Source organism: Cloeon dipterum, chromosome 2 (assembly GCF_949628265.1).
Source record: "Cloeon dipterum chromosome 2, ieCloDipt1.1, whole genome shotgun sequence".
Taxonomy (NCBI): Eukaryota; Metazoa; Arthropoda; class Insecta; order Ephemeroptera; family Baetidae; genus Cloeon; species Cloeon dipterum.
The window spans coordinates 23,782,477-23,802,899 of NC_088787.1; the positions used below are offsets into that span (position 1 = coordinate 23,782,477).

General features: G+C 39.8%; 3 protein-coding genes and 2 long non-coding RNA genes across 6 annotated transcripts; 3 read left to right on the top strand and 2 right to left on the bottom strand.

Annotated features, from left to right (window-relative positions):
• Window positions 1-2,012: 2,012 nt before the first annotated feature.
• LOC135935838 (uncharacterized) lies at window positions 2,013-2,740 on the top strand. Its single transcript, XR_010574253.1, has 4 exons — window positions 2,013-2,212; window positions 2,273-2,342; window positions 2,422-2,534; window positions 2,600-2,740. It is a non-coding gene; the product is annotated as an uncharacterized LOC135935838 (long non-coding RNA).
• On the bottom strand, window positions 2,229-4,177 carry LOC135935837 (protein Star-like). Its single transcript, XM_065478402.1, has 7 exons — window positions 4,118-4,177; window positions 3,894-4,063; window positions 3,807-3,842; window positions 3,581-3,753; window positions 3,338-3,532; window positions 2,577-2,783; window positions 2,229-2,524 (listed from the first exon to the last, which is right to left on the bottom strand). Exons 1-7 carry the CDS (start codon window positions 4,147-4,149, stop codon window positions 2,381-2,383), a joined length of 957 nt encoding a protein of 318 aa, XP_065334474.1. The 5' UTR covers window positions 4,150-4,177; the 3' UTR covers window positions 2,229-2,380.
• Window positions 4,178-4,364: 187 nt separating this feature from the next.
• Window positions 4,365-6,104, bottom strand: LOC135936149 (protein Star-like). The gene is made up of 7 exons (XM_065478860.1): window positions 6,021-6,104; window positions 5,796-5,959; window positions 5,701-5,736; window positions 5,476-5,645; window positions 5,215-5,409; window positions 4,718-4,897; window positions 4,365-4,666 (listed from the first exon to the last, which is right to left on the bottom strand). The coding sequence occupies exons 1-7, from the start codon at window positions 6,077-6,079 to the stop codon at window positions 4,502-4,504; spliced, it is 969 nt and encodes a 322-aa protein (XP_065334932.1). The 5' UTR covers window positions 6,080-6,104; the 3' UTR covers window positions 4,365-4,501.
• A 2,145-nt stretch (window positions 6,105-8,249) lies between these two features.
• On the top strand, window positions 8,250-9,558 carry LOC135937036 (uncharacterized). The gene is made up of 3 exons (XR_010574427.1): window positions 8,250-8,446; window positions 8,826-9,005; window positions 9,056-9,558. It is a non-coding gene; the product is annotated as an uncharacterized LOC135937036 (long non-coding RNA).
• A 277-nt stretch (window positions 9,559-9,835) lies between these two features.
• On the top strand, window positions 9,836-20,099 carry LOC135935877 (sushi, von Willebrand factor type A, EGF and pentraxin domain-containing protein 1-like). 2 transcript variants are annotated; one of them, XM_065478461.1, is made up of 31 exons: window positions 9,836-9,969; window positions 10,256-10,643; window positions 10,803-11,055; window positions 11,482-11,658; window positions 11,712-11,891; window positions 11,969-12,322; window positions 12,815-13,006; window positions 13,059-13,163; window positions 13,271-13,420; window positions 13,550-13,677; window positions 13,767-13,884; window positions 14,075-14,221; window positions 14,277-14,365; window positions 14,420-14,575; window positions 14,625-14,697; window positions 14,753-14,932; window positions 15,002-15,166; window positions 15,346-15,507; window positions 15,812-16,197; window positions 16,541-16,872; window positions 17,079-17,242; window positions 17,296-17,390; window positions 17,448-17,557; window positions 17,610-17,782; window positions 17,936-18,192; window positions 18,326-18,527; window positions 18,594-18,770; window positions 18,827-18,936; window positions 18,992-19,198; window positions 19,252-19,424; window positions 19,813-20,099. In XM_065478461.1, the coding sequence occupies exons 1-31, from the start codon at window positions 9,893-9,895 to the stop codon at window positions 20,039-20,041; spliced, it is 5,709 nt and encodes a 1,902-aa protein (XP_065334533.1). In that variant the 5' UTR covers window positions 9,836-9,892; the 3' UTR covers window positions 20,042-20,099. The 2 variants fall into 2 exon arrangements, with proteins under 2 accessions (XP_065334533.1, XP_065334534.1); XM_065478462.1 differs by having other exon boundaries at window positions 14,628-14,697.
• Window positions 20,100-20,423: the final 324 nt, after the last annotated feature.

Consider the following 20,423-nt stretch of genomic DNA (forward strand, 5'->3'; position numbering starts at 1 on the left):
TAAAAATGACTGTAAATTAAGATAGTAACAATAAAAATTCTGTCGCTGAAAAACCGTTAATTTCATTAACCCAATATGAGAAAATTACGATTGACAAGAAACTGATCAGTACAACACACATACATAATTTTATTTTGGAATAATTGTGATGTGATTATTTAGCCCCTATGCCAAAAATAGCAATAACTTCAATTACTCATTCTCAATTAGTTTCATTAATTTGTGAAAGAGGATTAATTATGCTTCATTTATCGCTATTTCGATTAAATTTCAACATGTCAAAGGTTTCATAGCATTTTTTCATAAATTATAGATATACAGTGACAAAATAAAATTCAATCAAAGTTGGTATTCGACAATTTAACAAAATTGAAAAAAGTTTAACAGCATGCTTTTTCTGGTATACACAGCTTCACAATAAATTCATTTCCTCGATTTTTTCTATACGGAATGTATATTTAGTATTATATAATTGCAGTGCTCAACTACTGAGAAAAACGTCATACACGCAATATAAACGGGAGAGTTTCCCGGCACGCTCTTGGATGAGAAAGGGTAGAGCAACTCTTCCCGGAAAAACACACATCCGGACCATTTGAGCAAAGAAACCATATTTAAGAAAAGACAAAACCATGGCAACTGCAGACAAAACATTTTGAAACTTTTATGTCTCACTAGGTTGGTGCACATAAAAAGAAGGCTTATTTGTAAACGATTTTTATCCGTTCATATGAACAGCCAACATGGAGTTGGAAATATCGGCGCGTCTGCTAAAACTTACAGGGCTACTAGAGTTTGAAATGCCTGGATTGAGAGCGAGGCTTTTTAACTGGGGCTCCCGACTGCGGACTCTTATTATGTGCTTAGTTTATGCTCTGGGGATTATAGAAGCGATGCACGTTGAAAATATTACCTTGATCCACACCTTGGTGGCCAGTCAGAGGGCAATGATGGCAATTCTGATCATAACTTACTTCTTCATCTTCCACAAGAAATTATCAAAAGTGAAAAGAATTATGCGCATGTTTGAGGGTGAGTGTTAGAATAAAATTATATGCTCTTTACAAGTTTTTACTTTTTGATTTTTCAGAGTTTCCTAAATTTTCCAACGATGAGACAAATTTGTATGCACAGCACAACTTGATCGATGCTAAAAATATGATGCGCAAAAAAACCTTGATATATTTTTTGATCCAGTCACCTTTTCCTCTTTTCTACACCTTCTTCAAGATAGCTGAGTACCCTTTATATTTGCATTTCTCCATTTTCTTAAAACTAACTCAATTTCAGCTTATATAGTACAGTCAAGTTTCACTATGTGGACATGACGAATGAAAATATTCAAATCCTTTTGACAGCTCTTGCTGGTTACTGGTGGTTCATCGTTCAGCCATGGCAGAAAATACTCTTTAGCGTTTTACATTGTGAGTTTCCATTAAAAGTGATAATTTAAATTAAGCCCTCTTTTTTGTACCTCTCAGCGTTTGCATTTTGGCAATTTACGTTTGTACTCTCTGCTGCTGACTCTTTCATCAATTGCTGCATTTTTGCGACGTCTGAGCACATCAAATTTCTGGCAGAAACTGTGTCCGAAGCTCTTAAGCCGGCACCGTACTCAACAAATATGACCCTTGAATTTCGTGAATGGCTCTGCTATCATCGGCATACAAGAAGGTTAAAATATTGTTAATATTTTCTTAAGGGATAATGGCAACTCTCATTTCAGATTAGTCGAATTGATCAGTGATACGTTTGCGATGCAGTTGAGCATTATAATACTTTATTACATTTCAAACATTTCAATAATGGTCTATTTTTTCGTGTTGGTAGGAGGCTTAACTTTTCACAACTTTCCCCATGCATGATAAAGATAAATTAAAATCATTCCAGGGGTGGGACATAACGATTTTGCCGTTTCTGGTGTTTTACTTGATTCAGCCTTATTTTTACTGCAGAGCGGGAGAGAAGCTTAAAAAAGAGGTAAAGAACTCACTTTTCGTGATGTCGTGATTTCTTGAAATGAACCTTTCAGAGCTCATTGTTGGCTGAAAATGTTAAGCGTGAAATTCTGCGTCAGATAATCACCGGTGAATTGAAGCACGGAACGATGACCAACGCCATCGAGGATTTGATTGAAGATTGCGGACCAAAAAACTACCCCTGTATGCAGCCAATAGGATTTGGATCCTTGTCGAAAGTTCTTTTTGCTAAAGTAATAGTATTTTAGCTGTGAGATAATATACCAATTATTTTAATAAACATAATATTTCAGCTGCTGTACACAAGCAATTATTGGCTATTTGCTCTCATGCAATGGAAACCGATCAACAATAATTAAACTTGTGAAGTAAAATAACAAATATTCGCAGTTCGGAAATTATCATTTTTCTTTAACAAAAATATAATTTTGTTTTCCCCAAGACGTTTTCTCACTTCCTTCCAGTGTTTTGTAACCTTTTCTCTTCATGAAGTCCTTCAGCGCTTGCCGGCCTTCAACGATCTTGTTGAACTCGACCGAAACCACCTTTGGACCAGTAATATATTTAAAAGTTTTCAACAATTGACGTTTAAATTACCGTGATATCTATTTGGCCAAAAGGAATGGTCCTGAGTACATCTAGTTCGCTACCCTCGACGTCTAAACTGAGGAAATCCACGTTGGTTCTGTTTAATGCCGCGAGAAGGCTAAACAAGGGCACGCACTGGACGTCAACCAAACCGGGCCTACGTGCCCCTGGGGCACCCTGGATGCGACCAAGACTCAGCTTCTGCTCGAACGAAACCTGAGAGAGAAATAGAGGTTCAAACAGGTGAATTGCAAATGGAATTTATCAATGCTTCAATAAAACCACACTTTTTATTCAACGTCTCTGAAAACATTTTTTAATGTATTAAAAAAAATATAAAAAGAAATTTATAAAATCGGGATTGTACTCGCGTAGGAATTGGCATTTTTGTTTATTTATAGCTTGATTGTCAATGTGATCGAGGAAGTCTCTTATCAACGCTTGATTGTTTTTCTAATACCATGTAAATCAAAGTGAGAATGAAACACGGTAAAAATAAAAAATATATATTTTAAAAACAGAACACCTCTTGAATAGAGCATTCAAAGGCTGTACTTATTTTTTTCTCAAAAGAAATGTATGACAAAAAAAAATCAAAAACGCCGTTGTTATTAACACATAATATATACAATTCATTTATTTGTCTGCATGGGGCAAAATAGGCCTGCAGAAATATAATAAAGATCATTTTGAAACTATTCATATGCAACTATGTTATAACCCAGGCATGTTCCATGTTGCCTATCCTAAAAAAATTAATGCTGACGTACCATAATCGGCTTCTGTAGAAAACTGAGACACACGGGTGCGAGCCACGATCTGCGGTTTTTGCCTAGCAGGTCGAGGAAGTTGAGCGGATCAGGCTCAATCAGAATACCGGTCCACTCGTTGTACCTTTCGAGTAGCAAGGTGCTGGACATCACTTCTCCGTCCAGAGCACCCGCCTCTATGAAAAAGCCTTTCGTCTAAATGGCAGTCTAAGTCACTGAATTTTCAATTTGTCGCAAGATTACCATATTTCCAAGAAGTCCACTCACAGTCTGCGCGAGTCCTTCCGAGGGGTCGGTGACGTTTGGTCTGTCCAGATAGTATTCTGGGTTATTGTTGTTCGGAGGGACTAAAAGTCTCTCTCGCACGTGTTGGATGAGCTCATCCTCGTCCTGATCAAGCTCATTAATGTGAGCAGCTGCGAATGGAAATAATTAATTTGAATTCGTTATAAAAAAAATAAAAACACACTTTCTTTTGGGAAGTATGTGTACCACTTTGCCACTTCTGTTATAAATCGTTATTATTACATTTCCTCTATTTATCATTTGTCTCAACCTGAAGGCACGTTTGCGGTTATATACGCCATAGCTTGCTCGTAAACGAGGTCTCGTGCGTCTGACTCGAACCTGGATATTGACTCGCGCAATACAAGCGCGTGGAAAATGCAGAAGACTCCAAAAATTAGTCCACTGAAGATCAGTTTCCGCGATGAGGAGCCAGCCGGCCTAGAATAGAGCACCAATCAGCTTGCGATAATTGAGAAATGTATTGAAATTCACCCGCAGTCGTCAGCTATGTTGGTCATGATCATTATTTGACTAAAATTGCAAAACTGTGGAGCAGCGCCACGCGACCGGAAATGAAACGTAGATATGTAGGCCATTTCTATGCAGCGAAACTGTAAAATAATCATTTTTAAGTTTCGAAATTAAATCAAAAAGAAAAATTTTGCCTAACGTGTTTCAAAGTGAATTTATTCAATTTTCTATCTAGTCTAATTTCAAATCAAACCATTTTGTGGCTGGTACTGTATTTTTATTAGATTTTTAACATGTTTGTCTCAAACATTCACGACGACACTTTCATAGAAGTTTGTTGTTTATTTTTATTGAGTTATATTTGCAGTCAGCAGGTTTAAATAACATTCTTTGGCACACAAGGTGTTACATTTTCGGCAGCCCACTGTCGTCTTTGATGAACAAATAATCCTCGTCGGACCAAAGATCGATAGTTTTGTTCACCGTGTACAGCGTGTAGCCTTTGCCTTCAACAAAATTTCTCATCGTTTCCTTCCGCGTTCGTCCGTGGGCGAATTTGACAGAAATCGCCTAAATGTTCATTATTAATAGATGAATCCTGAATATGAATTTGAGACTGACCGCAATAAAAACAGAATCAAATGAAATTGTCTCAAGGACGGGCAGCTCGTCTCCATTTAAGTCCAAACGCAGCAAGTCCACCACGGTCGAGTTCAAGGCTATTAATAGTGAAGCAAGAGGTAGGCAGTGCACGTCCACGGTACCCTCGCCCCGCTTCAAGCCGCTAACGCTTACCTTTGTCTATGAAAATTCATGTGCTTGATTATTTCCAGAATACTATCGAAAAAAATTACATTGAAAATAAGCTTGTTAAGGCAAAGATTGAATTCAAATTAGTTGAAGAATACAAGGTATGATACAGATAAATTTTACTATCCCTTCAGACTGTTTGCGAGTTTTTGTTAATCCCCATATAAGTATCAAAAATTTCATTTTAATGTTTTAAAATCAAATTTTTACGCCACGTACTGTCACATGCACGTGAAAATGTAAAATGAATAATATATGAAAATATCGTTTGAAAGCGAGTAAATTGTGTTTTATATTTTATTCCTTACAAGAATCGGAGTATTTTCTGTGCTAAGGCAGACAGGTGCGAGCCAGCACTTGCGGTTTGTGGCCAGCATTTTTTGGAAGTTTGATGGGTCCGGCTCGATCAAGAGTCCATCCCACTTCTTGTTCCGCTCTAACTCGAGAGTGACAGACATTTCCTCGCCGTCCAGAGCTCTGCTTTCCACAAAGAATCCACTCGTCTATATCGAATTTCAAAGGAATTTCAAAAAATTATCCTCTTTTGCAGAGATCATCGAATTTAATACCTTATTTTCAAAAATTTTCAAAAGTGTTTTGACGAGTGTCGAGTTGGTAGGTTTGTCGCTTTTTCTAAGATTGTATGCCACGCTCCGGTCAGAGGGAGGCACGAGGGACCGTTGTCGCACGTGCCTTATTAGAGACGGGTCGTTCTGATCGAGATCGTTCAAGGTGTCAACTAATGACGAAGATTTTAAAATGATCGAGTTGAGAATAAATGAAGAATTAATTACTCTCAACTGGGAGATAAGAGTACCACTGGCGAACGGCTGCAAATTTAGCTTGAATTAAGACCCAACTGCTAGAACGCTTTTAAATTTCATTTTACCCTGAGGGAGGTTTGAAGTGAGATAAGTCATAACCTGATGTTGGGCTGCGTTTAGGACGCGCAGCTTCGCGTCCGCCAGGTCGCTTTCCAACTGCGTGAGTTGCCAGACGGAGGTGGCAGCCAGGAGACAGCAGGCAGCCAACAACCACTTGTCACATCGCACTCTTGAGAGATTAAGTGAAATTTTGAAAATAATTTATTTAAGGGTTGACCGGGTTGACAAACCTCGATAGTGCTTTCAACGGAGCCGGCATTGTGCGGCGGAGTCTGTTCGCTAGCGTCATTGTCTGATGTAGCAAAAACAGAGCAACGGCACGAGGGGACTCACACAGCTTCCGGTCGACGTCACGGGAAAGGAGAAAACGTGATGAACGCGACTGTCACTTTCCGTGAATTTGCTCTATTTGATTTAATCAGTATATTGATCAGAATGCAGTATTTTTGGTGGTAGCTGGGTTCGAGGCTTATGAATTCTTCGTGCATTCTTAACATATTATGTTTCAAACACAACGAACGCAATCTGAATTCATTTATCTTTTCCATAAAAATATAGGCACCAGATAAAACGTAAATTGGAACCTTTTGTTAATCTTAAAATACAAACACATGTACGTGAAATAGAAAGACTGACAATATATTGTGAACAGTAGAAATTTCCCCACACGCGTTGCGCAAACTCATCCTCTGTTACAACAACAATAATTTCAAAGTTATACGGGTGGGCGCAGGATATTGATTAAACCTAATTTTTGTTGCTCCTATTGCAAGAAAAATTACTATCTATCTTTTACTTTATTCCTTTGTACTTCCCCACTATCGTCCCTACAGAAGTTTCCTACAGCAAACCCCTCACGACGTAAAGCAGAACGATGACCTTAATTACTATAAGAAAGAAGATGATCCGATGAACTAATAATGATATGAAATAAATTATTTGAATGAATTATTTTAATAAAAGTGATATAAAAATCAAATCTAAAAACCTAATTTGGGCATCTGCACTGCTAAGAAGGGCATGAAAGACCGACAAAACTGGGTCTTTTGGTCTGGAAAAAAATGTCGCTGACAATCTGCTTATTTTGATTACTCGGCGTCTAATTCCAGAGGTTTGAATATACAACTAATATTACATGTCACAAAATAAAACTAAATGCATCGTTAGTGAGTTAATAAATTAAACATTTCCCCCCATTTTTCTAATACAGAACGATTACATAGTTTCAACTTCATAATATCGCTGACAAGCTGACTGTAAAAATATGTACCAACGATAACTATGACACAATTAATTAACGATATTGATAAAAGAGTTACTAATTATTACAAAATATGTAGAAATTTTGTGATGAAACAAGTCAATCCAGACATTTTCAGCAATAACTGTTTTATTAGGACATAACTTCCTCACACCATAAACGCATTTTACTTTATTCAGTCTTATTTTTATTTCGAACGGATCAGGCGTGTTTAAATTGTGAGCTGAATACGTTGAGCCCTCTAATTAATTAGGTGAGACACTATGCATATTTTTGACACATATGACGTATTACAACTCTTCGCAGCGGATTGATATAGGGTATAAATAAAATTTATTTTCATTTTTGGCTTTAGTAGCGAAGTTGGCGGGTGTTGAGTTTAATAGTCTCAACAGCTATGTCCTACAAAGATCAATTATCAAAACATGATCGGAATTTTTCTGAATTTAGAAATTTGATTGCGCTAGAAAGTATTTTCCGGTATTTTCATACAAGTTTTTGATACGTTTGTTTTGACTTAACACAGCAGTGTATTTTATTGTTTTATTCGATAGAAACAAGGATATTTAGAGGTTAAATTAAACACTGCTCTTTTTAACTTTGGAGAGTTTGTTTATGAATGAGGGGACTCGAGCGCATTAAAACCAAAACTCAGTCAAATATTTTTCTCAGCACACTGAACTGACTGATTTTATCTTCCGTTTAATATTTTGTAATTTAATTTATTCATTTGGATGTGTGGGGTAAAAATGTATCCTGCTGGTCTGCAATGCATACAAATTTGAATTTTATTATTTAGAGAACGCAACTTTAATTTAGCACCCGGAATTTGCAGAAATCTCCATCCTTTGCTGTGCTTACAGTACAAATAGTAAAATGATGTGCAGCCCACAAGACACGCCACACGCCGGAATGAACACTCAGGGTAGCGCTAAGATCGTACTTGAGTTGAGCGTCGAGGAAAACGGTGCCATAGCCTGCCGGACTGCACCATATAATGATGAATGCTGTGAGAATGGCGAAAATAACGCTATTGATGGTAATTTCAAGTCTGATGCCTTGCCTTGCAATAATGAAAATTATTATTACAGGATTTTCGGACTTTGCGGTGCGTCAGCGATTCAAAACAAGAGTATACTCCATACTGACCTCCCAGCTTTTTATACTGATCAGTATCTGCTTGGCTGTCAATGAAATTCTGCACTCATATCGGCTTGATGCGGAGCTAGCCATCAAAACGATCGTATTCATCAGCTTTATTCAGGTGCTCATGGTAGTTGTGGTCTACTGCAATAGGGGCAAATGGCTACGAGTATTTCCAGCCAACTTCTTGGTCCTTACCGCTTTCACCTTAGTAAATGCGGTTTCCATATCCGTGGCGGACAACGCCTTCAGGTAAATATGAGGAGAAAAAAATATAAAAAATTCCTCTTCTTGGATTTTTATTCTTAATTTATATTGGACAAAATTTCCTTGTTGCAAAAATTCAATTGGTCAAATCATTTAATGTTTTCCATGTGACGCTGCTCATTTCGTGTAAACGTTTTAAATTAAAATTACTTAAACTCTTTAATTTTATTTCATAATGAATCAACACCACTTTAAATGTCATGCTATTTTTACCAATGAAAATATGTATTCTGTGTTAGAACTCGGAACATCACGACAGCAAATCTTTTTTTATATTATCCTCTCTGTATTTTAATATCATTCAGTTTTGTAATTGGCAAATTACTCCAAAGAAAATAAATTCATGTGTGATTTTTTTACGCAGGTGTAACGTGCTACTATATTCGATCGAGGTGATCTCCTTAGCCTTCCTGGTGCTGGCCATTTTTGCAGCACAAAAGTGGATTAAATACTCTTGGAGTCGAGCATTACTGTTGGCAACCGTAATTCTGCTACCAGCACTAACGCTAATCGAGTATTTCACACAAGATGCTTCAACTCCCAGGTACTTAAATCAGGCTACATTATTAAAAGTTACCTAATATCCTTTTTTAGCATGCTTGAACTGGGAATTGTCATCGCCTTAATTACTCTATGTTTTTTCATCATCCTTGACTTGAACTCAATTACGACTGGCAGGAGAGCAAAGTTCTTTTTGATAACTGACATTTTCCCAAAAGATTACGTTTTAGGCGTGTTGGTTTTATACATGGACCTGGCTGGATTAATACTGGTGATTGCCGTTACTTTATTTTCCTCCTTTGACTAAACGATCGATATTGTGTAAAGTATTGGCTTAATCTAAAATTCACTGAGGTGAACAAAAAATGCTTAAGGACCAAGAAAATTCAGTTGCGGCTTCCACCATAAGTCTGTTAACGAACAATAAGATGAGTGAATCTGCTATCAGATAGAGAGCAAGGTCCGCCATTCTGAAATTACTTATATTTAAAGCGTAACATTGACCACTTTTTTAATATAATTAATAAAAAACTGTTATTTTTTGTATTGTTTTTGTATCCAAGTAAACTTGAATAAAATGAAATTAGAAAACCTTATTTTTGCCTTGTATCATTTTGTGATTGGCTAAAACTAAATCAAATTATAAAATAAATAACCAATTGACAAATCATGCTGGAGTAAGTCAGATAAGTTAACTCAATGATTAATTGATATTATTCCTAGCGATCTCTAAAATCCCCGCACAAAGGTCAGTAAATGTATGCGTCACTTAGCGACAGTCAGAGATTTTGATTTAAAGTATTCCGCTGCGTGTTGTGTGTTTAATAGCGATAACTCTTTGACCTGAGGCTGGCCACCGCAAGCAGAAATAAGCGTTGCTTCAGTTTAGAATGCTTCTTCAAGTGAGTGGGACGCGAAAAATGACCAGTCATGAAAAGTAACGCAGTTTTGCTTGCATATCTTTGCTTTTTCTGTGTTTCGAGCGGACATAAAAAGAGCTCCGGAAAGTAAGTGTGGTAAAATAGGCTTTAACAGATTCAGTTTTTATTAATGATCACTAAATAGTAATTTAAATTTATTTCATTAATTCAATTGAAATCAATTTTTATCACTTTATAGTTAAAATTGCTGATTTAATCATGTTTAACATTGTCTCGCTCATTATAGTTATCCAGCATTTCATTATATTAAACAGCTTCATTCAAATCTAAATAAACACTTAAAGCGTTATTTTTTTCCCACTTTTCTTTGTCTGTGTGGGAAATAGGACGAAGTAATAACTTTTGGTTTTAGTGAAGTAAACGAGGTGGTGAAAGGCCCTCGTGTGGAGGTGCTGGGCGAAGTCCTGCGTGAGCGGCTGCACACCCTGCTGGGTAGGAACGCCAGCTTGGACCTGGTCTTCCTGATCGACGCGTCGTCCAGCGTCGGGCCCAACAACTTCGCCAGCGAGCTGCGTCTGGTACGCAAAATGTTGGCTGGTCTGCAGGTGTCAGCCTTGAGGACCAGGGTGGCAGTGGTCACCTTCGCCTCAGAGGCGGTCACTCACGTCGACTCGGTCAGCGAAACGCCCGGCTTTGACGCAGGCTTCAGGCAAAAGTGCTACATCCTGGAGAAGGCATTGCCGTCCATCCAGTATAGCGGCGGGGGCACCTTTACCCTTGGCGCATTCAAAGAAGCTCAGGTGCCAGCGAAATTTGTTTTTCCAATGAGTCATTTCAAATTTTTATCAAAGAAATGCACACGAAAAAGGAGACAAATTTAAAATAAAACTTTTTTTCCTCGTGATTTGTTGTTCATCTCTACACTTTTATTGAAAATTTAACATATCCTTGTAACTCAGCGCATCTTGAAGCGGTCTCGTCAGGGTGCTGCCAGGGCGGTGTTCCTACTGACTGACGGCTACTCAAATAATGGCGACCCACGTAGTGCCGCCGCCACTATCAGGGAAGAGTTTAGTGCAGAAATATTCACATTTGGCGTGCGGAACGGCAACACGCAGGAGCTGCTGGCGATGGCCACCTCGCAGAATCACACCTACGTGCTGTCCAGTTTTGAGCAGTTCGCCGCCCTCGCCAGGAGGGCCCTACACCAAGGTAAAAACCAAAATTGTAAGAGTAAAATGCATATTTTGGATAATAATTGATTCCATTAAAATATTACTATCAATATTTTTTTAAACTCAAATCTTCCATTTGGAAGAATCGGATATTATGCACGAGTGAGTCAAAATAAATGTTTTTAAATATATAGCTTACAATTAGAGTTGTACAAAATAACCTCCATGTACTGAGATAGATATACAAATTGGACATCTGATGCAAACAAATCGTAATTGAATTAAATAAATATTATTAGTGAGGATAAACATGAAAAAATTATATATTAATAATAACTCCACAACCTTGCCCCAAGCCCTCTATATAAATACCTAAAATATTCTGTGTTTAAAATAATGCACTAAAATCCAGCATTATAATACCTAATCTTGCCTATAAAAACACTTTAATATTTTGGGCTAGATCTTAGACCAGCAGACGCATTTGAGATGCAAGATGATGCGAGCTGCTCTGCCCTTTGCGAGGGTGGCTCGTGCTGCGACCCCAGTGCCCACTGTGCGTGCAACATCGCGACAGGACGGTCTACATGCCTTTGTCCTCCAGGCCACTATGGCACAGGTCGGAAAGGAGATTGCCACAGTAAGTGATTGGCGTATATTTTGCTACCGAAATTGAAGTCAAGGATATTTTAGAATGTCCACCGGGCACATTCGGAGCGCCAGAGCGCCTGGAGCGCGGAGATGACGTCCAAGTGTCTCTTCACTGTTCTCCCTGTCCGGACCCAAATCAAGAATCGGACGAAGGCGCCACAAACATCGACGACTGCAGGTGCAAGAATGGATTTACATCAACGCCGTCAAATCACTGCCAGGGTAAGAGAAACGTTAAAAAATTCAATTGCTTATGGGAGAAGCCATTGTAAAATCAATTAATATTTTTTTACTGAAAGTTTCCGAGTGTCCTGAGATGCTGGCTCCCAAGTTTGGCAGCTTCGTGCGCGACTGTCCACGTGTGTTCAACGCAGCGTGCGGTGTTTCGTGCAAGACGGGCCACCAGCTAGTTGGCTCGAGCATCAGGCTGTGCCAGTCGAACGGTACGTGGTCCGGCAGGCCAGCTCAGTGCAGGAAGAAGCGGTGTCCCGAGCTCAGGGCGCCGCAGAACGGCTGGATCCGATGTGATGGCGCTGCCGAGGTCGACGCCAAGTGCGAGATTGGTTGCGAGCAGGGATTTTCGGTGCTCGGCTCTCGTGTCCGCAACTGCCTTGCCATAGGAATGTGGGACGGATTGCCCACCACCTGCAGAGGTGCAAAAAAGATAAACAAATAGAAGAAAATGCTTCTAAAATTTACATATAATTTGTAAAAGTATATCCAAAGTATGTTAGGACTTCTAAAATGTTTTGTGAATTTCATGGATTATCAAAAGTTGGCTGTGTGTTGGTAATGAAATTTAAGATGAGAGGAAAAAATTACTAAAAATTACCCAGCTTACAATAGAGTCATATCTTGCTGATTCCTACTAGAGATTTTATTCGATAATCACTTGATGAACTTAATTAAATTTTACAGACATAAGTAGGACAAGTCAAAGTTTTGAAATTGCCCCATTTATTCAATTAAAACGAACATTTATTAATAATTTATTAAAAAGAATTTGGTTTACAGTATTTCCCTATGAAGCGACCAAACGTCTTCTATATTGCATCTCTATAATTTCGGTGGCTTTTGAAATCGTTAGGACTATTCAGTGATACTTAAAATTATATTGCCCTTTAATATCTATCTCATTTTTCCAGAGGTGAAGTGTCCGCCGCTGGACCTGCCGAAAACGGTGAGCGTAAGCCCGATAAACTGCACCGTAGGGAAGCAGAAAATTGGCCAAGTATGCAAGATTTCATGCACGCAACCGGGATATCAGTTGCGGGGAGCTGCGCGCCGCAAATGCGGCGAATTTGGACGATGGAGCGGATCCAGGATTAGATGCATTGGTGAGTGTTTCAGGCCACAAAAGTTATTGATCATTTTTAAGTCTTATTCCAGATATTCAACCTCCAACGATTGACTGTCCAACTGAGCAGTTCGAGTTTCATACCGACCCTGACGTCGATTACGCCACCGTCAGTCTCTCCTTGCCAGATATTGAAGGTTTCAATTTAGTTATAGCTGAAGCTGCATTTTTATCATTAAAATTTCCTTCAACATTTTGTCTTAAATAAACGTAAAATTAAAAAAAAGGAACTCTAAACTTGCAGACAATTCCAACGACCGTGTGCGCATCCATTTTACACCCACGGTTCACCTCCACAGCGGTCAGATCCCATTGGGTGTCAACCCGATTTCCATTCAAGCCACAGACCTAGCAGGCAACTTCGCCACTTGCTCTTTTAATATTACAATTTTAGGTACGAAACATAGAAACCTTTTCAATCTATTCTACTCTTCTGTAGTTGTTACAAAAAATCAATTATTTTTTCAACCTTTTTTTTATGATTCAAAACCTCAACCATTTTACCAAAGACAATAATTTCTAGACAAGCAGGCACCAAAGGTGGACACCTGCGACTCACCGGAACCTTTCCTCATCCCGTCGCACATCCACGCAGTCGATATCACTTGGGTGGCGCCGCACTTCAGCGACAACTCCGGCCTAGACATAAAGGTAAACTAACCGCTCAACTATTATGTCATGCCGGTTGCCTAACTCTTGTTCAACTCTAATTGTAAGCAAACTCTGTTCTTCTTTTGCAGGTTTTCGCGAGCCACGAAAGCGGCTCGCTGTTCACGCCAGGACAACACAATGTCAACTATGTCGCTTACGATGCTGCTGGCAATAATGCTTCTTGCGACATTAGCATCACCGTTCAGAGTAAAGTTCCCCTTACAATAACGTAAAACATTTGGGAATTGAGAAGTAAAAATGAAACAAATGTATTATGCGATCTTTAGCTCACCTTTTCCAACTAAAGCAATTGCATATATTTAATTTTAATGTCTAATTAACATAATTTAAGAGCATTTATTTTTATCAGTGACATGATATACATTATAATGTAAAGGAACGGAGTGCGACGGTCCACTTAATGGAGACAAAGTGTGCAACGGATCCATTTGCACGCTGACCTGCGATGAAGGATACGACATAGCGATTTCAACGAACGATTTTTGCAAGAGCATCGCCAATGGCTCGTACCCCGACTGTACAAGTAAGCCAAATTATGCTTTGATAGTCTCCACGGGCTAACTCGCTGGTGACCGCAGTTATCGATTTGCCTGACAGCATAGAGCAGGATTTTGGCATCGACTCTGAGGAGTGCGACGAAGAGCAGTCAAACGATCTCAACGACTTGGTATATAAAATTTCTCATAATCTAGCACTGCGATGTGAGTGACTTTATCATCAGTTGGCAGGTGCCGTCAGAATGGCTTGCGGAGATGACCGCTGCTACTTAGAAAAAGTATCTATGTGCGCGGACGCCGAAACTGACATTAAGGACATCGAGGAGCAAGAATCTAATTTCATTTCGGCCAGAGTTCGACGTCAAGCGAGACACGCAAGAGTATTAAGAGAATTTTACATTATATTAACTCTAAATCTGAAAATTTCAGAAGAGTAAGAAAGGCTCCTACGAGTTCACGATATCTGGCAACCACACTTATGAGTTTAGATTGAAAATAGTTGGTAGGACCTTGTGAGGTGTTTTTAAAATACTTTTTGTTTTAAAATTAATTTAAAGGTAAGCCAAAGACAAACACAAAGAGCGGAGACCTGAGGGCAACACTAAGCACGGTGAGGGCTGTTTTGACCTCAGGTACTGTCACCACGAGTCAAAGACTTCCCGTGCTGGATTTTAAGTTTTCTGAGGCACGAGTCAAATGTCCAAAAGGGAGCGTTCTGCGCACGAATGACCTCTGCGGTGACTAACAATAACGTTCAATAATTGTTTTTTGGGCAGAGGTTTGAGTAATTGTTTGTCTTAAATTAGTTCTGTGTCCAAGGGGAACTTACCTACCGTCAGGGAGAAAAGAGTGCGTCCTGTGTCCTGTGGCTACATTTCAATCTCGACCAGGAGAAGAAAAATGTGAGCCATGCCCAAAGGGTACAAGCACCTTGACTACGTCTTTAGCCACAAAGAAACAACACTGCATTGGTATGTTTAGTGTGAAATCGATACTAAAAACTATTGAGATTCAAGGGAATTTGAAAGCTAGTGAATACATTTTTCCAATAATATATAACTATTGTAATTTTGAGGATTTGTTATTTTTTCAGACTGAAATCTATACGTCCGGTAACTTTAAAAAATCTGAATATGAAAATGATTTTCAGATGTTTGTCCACCTGGGTTGTGGTCAAAGAACGGACTGGCGCCGTGTCTTCGCTGCCCAATAGGTTCTTTCCAGCCGGATGCTAACCAGCAAGGTTGCATACCATGTCCTGAAGGTTTCTCAACCCCTCACAAAGGTGCTACCTCGATCAATTCTTGCAAAGGTATAAAAATCGACGCATAAATCCATAGTATCACTAACCAATAAGCATTATAATTTAATTAAAGAAATATTTTGATATGACAATTAAAACGTTAACCAAAAAAGACCTAACATAAGACAAATTTTCGTTTAAAAATAAACATCTTTCACTATACATATAGTTTTTTCACTTGAATTAAGCATATGCAGCGTTATTGTTAATGATATAGCCATAGCAATGCACTAGACATCTCAAGCCCGCACACAAACATATCTTTTGAAATATTAATAAGAACTCATCTGGAGGTATTCATGATGTGTTTCAGCGTTATGCCCAGAAAACGCGATCTCGCGAAATGGGCTGGTGCCTTGTTTAGCGTGTCCAGAGGGCTACACGCAGATGCTGCGTGGCCAGCGGATCTGCGAGCATTCATCGTGCCTGGAAAGCAGGTGCCTCCTCGGACCGATTTTCGCGACGCACCCTTGCGTCAGGCAGCGACCCTGTGGCGGCCTGGCAACCTGCGTGCCCGTTCCGCTGACGGCCCACTCTTACGAATGCAGATGCCCTGCTGGCTGGAAGGGTAATTTCTGCGACCAGCTCGATGAGAACCCTTGTGCCAGCGACCCTTGCACAAACGGGGCCACCTGCGTCAGAAATGGCGCTAACTTCACTTGCATCTGTCCAGCAGGCTTTGCTGGCGATTACTGCGAGGTATGGATAATATTCATGTGTGGATTAAAAGAATTTGTGGCGAACATTATTCACTTTCAGTTTACGTGCCCACAAATTGCAATAGAATTTCTTATTAGAAAAGTTTAAATTTAAAATTTCTAAGCGGACTCTATTTTTTGGATTTAATAAAAAATATAGAAATATTTCTGGTATTCTTGACATCTACTACAATGACACATCTCCCTAACTTTAAAAGGGGTTTGAGAGATAAAAATGAGTTCAAACCAACTGCGCTTTTAAAAATAATTAAAATCAACTGTTTTAAGTTGCTATATAAAGTAAGGATTTAATAAAAAAATAAATATATTTATTTTTTGCCCAGGAGGACCTGAACGAGTGTGAATTCTTACCTTGCGAGAACATGGCCGTTTGCCTCGATTTACCGGGCACCTTTTCCTGCGTCTGTGTGCCAGGGTACTCTGGCAAAAGGTGCGAGCAACTGGAATCCGCTTGCCAGGCGTTCCAGCCGTGCTTAGCGGAGGGAGTTTGCACGGACGATGTGAAGAAGGGTGGGTTTATGTGCAAATGCCCTGAGGGTAGGAAGGGAACACGTTGTGAAGAAGTCACCGACCCTTGCTCGCAAATTAAGTGCCATAATGGAGGCACTTGCCTACCTGAGCCGAACAGTGAAGTTGGAGTTTCTCTGAATGCAAGGTGATTTGTGCTCTTATATTCAACTGCTTTGCTATTTCTTATCTAAAACTGAGCATTTTTTTTAGTTGAGGTATGTAAAATCATTCAAGTACTTAAAATAACTCATGAAAACACATTTCACACGATTTTCTATCTATTTTTACTCTTTACAATTTCCGTGTGTTTCCTCTAGTAATTCTTTACAAAAATTATTTTAAACTTTCAAGTTGTGCATGTTTGGACCCGTATTTTGGCGAATTTTGCGAAGAGAGTTATGGCGCGTGCAAATCCTTTCCCTGCGTGAACGGCGGGATATGTAGACTGGTGCAGGCAGCACCTGGCTATAAGTGCGAGTGCCCTGAAAATTTCGCTGGTGACAATTGTTCAGTGGGTAAGCGTCAGTTTCCCTTTCACTAACAGAAATATAGTCCTCATTTTGCGCAGCTCTTCTTGAGGATGGTGTTCTTCAGTTCCGCGACTCTGGCAACCTTCGTGATTATGTGCTCAAGGAAAATGCAATCAACGTCTCGCTGACAGAGGTTTGTTCACGACTGCGAACATAACTTTTGTGTTCAGGCCAGACGTACGTTTTTCAGTTCACATTGTGCTCTTGGCTGAGAACCAGGGACACTATCAACTATGGCACACCACTTTCCTATGCAACGCAGGTGCAGGACAACACTCTAGCCCTCACAGATTACTCTGGGTCAGATTTTCACGGTGTGTTGTTAGACTTCAATTTAAAATACTCTCCACAGATTTGTTGTTTACATCAACGGCGAGCGTGTGGTAACTGATGTTTCGGCTAATGACGGTTTGTGGCATCTTGTGTGCCTGCTTTGGAGCTCTCAGGAAGGCTCCTGGCTGCTCTACAAGGACGGAGTCAGGGCAGAGGGTGGACGAGGATTGGCCACTAAAACGTCTATACCCGGTACAAGACGTTATAAATGCCCGTTAATAAATATTTACAACGAAAAAGATAAAATATTTTTTGATCCAAAATAAAATATTCTCCGTGTTAGATTTTTCAATGCCCAATAATTTATTAACTTAATACTAATGGGGAATCTGATGCAACTTTTAGGTGGAGGCACGCTGGTTTTGGGCCAGGAGCAGGATTCTCCAGGCGGAAGTTTTAACGCCGAACAGAGCTTTCTTGGGCGGTTGGGCCCCGTAGCAATGTGGCCTACGCTATTGTCCGACGATCAGTTGGCTACCATCTACGACAACTGTAGTTCTGGGGGCAGTGGGGCAAAGCTCGAGTTCAGCCTGGCAGCATCATCAGCACCAGCTCTATGGTCGTGGCGAGAAACTCTCGCCGGAATCAAGGGAAATTTACAGGTTTTTTTAATTTTACTTATCTTATGTACAATAAAGCTCATCAGACATAAATATATATAAATGATAATCTACTAAGCAGAATCACGAAAACTTGATATTCATCCTGTAATATACCTCTGTTCTTCAATTTAAGTTGGAGCCACCTGCATTTTGCTCCGGGTGCCCAGATGAGTTGACTTTGGTCAACGGCCGAGTCGTGGCGGAGGGGACGGAGCCAGGGACAGTGGCAACATTCATTTGCAACCAGGGATATCGATTAAGTGGCGCTTCCTCGGCTGTCTGCAATAAGCGTGGCACGTGGCAACTCACGAATGGTCACGCACCGACTTGCTTTAGTAAAAAAATAATTTTAATCCAGAACGAGCATACTGATCAAACTTTATCCGCGGCATTTTGAAAAGGAGTCCAGTGCGGAGATCCAGGCCATTTAGAGAATGGCTTGGTTCTAGGTGACAACTTTGACTTTGGAGCTACCCTCTTTTACGAGTGTTTTCCCGGTTTTGAAATGATTCAGGGTGACGAGAGGAGAGAATGTCTTCAACACGGCAGATGGAGTGGTGACCAACCTATCTGCAAGGGTATAAGGGGAACGTCCTAGTTTACAGTCCAATCATAACACAAAATCTATTTCAAGAAATTCGCTGCATTTTGCCTGAAATCAAGTACGCCATACTGCACCACTTTGGCTCTGAAGAGGAATCAGTGGGGAACCAAACAGAATACTCTGTTGGAGAGCAAGTTGAAGTGGAGCTTTTATAGGATTAAATGTGGCAAAATATTTAATGATTTATAATTGCAGGTGTCCTGCGAGGGCTCGAGAACGCTAAAGGGAACCAACCTGCTCACGTGCCTCGAATTTGGCCAGTGGGATCACGAGGCACCGCTTTGTCTTTCTCCGTGTGACGAGCCGCCAAGTGAGATCGATAACTCGAAGCCAGTGCTGGTGCTGGGCTCCAAAGCTAGGTACCAGTGCTTGCCTGGCTTCGCAATAGTCGGAAACCCTCTGGCAAGGAAATTTTTGAGCTTTTGTAATTGCAACTGACAGAGTTTTTCCTGAAGGTCGAATGCAGAGAAAAATGGGGGGCATTGCCAGTATGCGACCAGGTAAAGAGAAATCAGCGGTGCGATGCGGCACCAAGCGTGGAAAATGGTCTGCTCGTGTCCTTGATCGGTGGATCTGCCACTTTCATCTGCAATGACGGTTACAAAATGATAGGCCAGGATTCAGTCAGGTTATTGAAAATTTATTCTTAATGATTCACGCTCACAAAAGTGAACCATTGGACCTATTCAAAAAAATAATGCTAATAATGTAACTTTTAAAACGATAATGAACTATGCGGATTAAAAATGATTAAATTCAGCATTCGTGCTAGTGCAGTGAGCGCCCTTCCCGGTCCTCCAGTCCTCAGACAGGGATAAAAAGAGCAAAAAAAAATTTAAAAATTAATTATGTGTATTTTATATACCAGACTGTATTTTCGTTTCATTTTCTTGTTTGTAAAAATATTAAAATAGGTTTTTGTCTTAGGTTTTCATGTACTTAAAATGCTAAATTTCTCTAAAGTTGCGCACCGTTGATGTTGAATAAATTTTCTGATTTTGTTATTGCATTGATAGATGCATGGAGGGTGAGTGGACGCCTGAGACACCCAAATGCCTGTTGTCAGGGTGTCCTCGGTTGCCTCCGCTGGACATGGGCAGAATCACAGTCAAGAGTCACGAAAAGGGTGGACTGGTTGAATACGTGTGTGAAAAAGGCTTTCAGCTGGTCGGGCCAAGGGTACGAAAGTGTAAAGACCAAAGCTGGTCCGGATTCACTCCTTACTGCAAACCAGCTGTCACTTGACCTCTCCCAGAATAAAGTTTAAATAATTCTAAATAAAATAAAATTTTATTTTTAAAAATCTGTCTGTGGTGTATCTAATCTACCGTAGCGGGAATGAATCTTATAGACAAAAGAAATTCATAAATTGAAATTTCGCATCATTTTTAATTTGTGATGTGCAGTATTCATAACATTATTCGATTATTTAAAGGAGCAAACAAGATAAAATAACAGTAATTTCAAATGAATCACTTTTGCGTCAGACTGAATTAGCATTGATAACCGTAACGGCAGACGACAATGGTGCAAACGTGACGTAACTAGTGCCATACATTAACTACAAATAGATTGTTTAGAAATCAAGGTAAAAACATAGTGTACCCGCTCGACACTACCGTCAAGT

Bases quoted from the DNA above. Each gene is read 5' to 3' on its own strand.
- LOC135935837 (XM_065478402.1), bottom strand. From the start codon at position 4,149: ATGATCATGACCAACATAGCTGACGACTGCGG. The intron at 4,064-4,117 runs GTGAATTTCAAT...GCTCTATTCTAG, and splicing joins AACATAGCTGACGACTGCGG to GCCGGCTGGCTCCTCATCGC. The intron at 2,784-3,337 runs GTACGTCAGCAT...TTTCTCTCTCAG, and splicing joins TTCTACAGAAGCCGATTATG to GTTTCGTTCGAGCAGAAGCT.
- LOC135936149 (XM_065478860.1), bottom strand. From the start codon at position 6,079: ATGACGCTAGCGAACAGACTCCGCCGCACAATGCCGGCTCCGTTGAAA. The intron at 5,646-5,700 runs GTAATTAATTCT...CTTCGTCATTAG, and splicing joins CTCTTATCTCCCAGTTGAGA to TTGACACCTTGAACGATCTC. The intron at 5,410-5,475 runs GTATTAAATTCG...AATTCGATATAG, and splicing joins TGAAAATTTTTGAAAATAAG to ACGAGTGGATTCTTTGTGGA.
- LOC135935877 (XM_065478461.1), top strand. From the start codon at position 9,893: ATGAAAAGTAACGCAGTTTTGCTTGCATATCTTTGCTTTTTCTGTGTT. The intron at 18,193-18,325 runs GTTTTTTTAATT...CTTCAATTTAAG, and splicing joins GAATCAAGGGAAATTTACAG to TTGGAGCCACCTGCATTTTG. The intron at 18,528-18,593 runs GTAAAAAAATAA...CATTTTGAAAAG, and splicing joins TCACGCACCGACTTGCTTTA to GAGTCCAGTGCGGAGATCCA.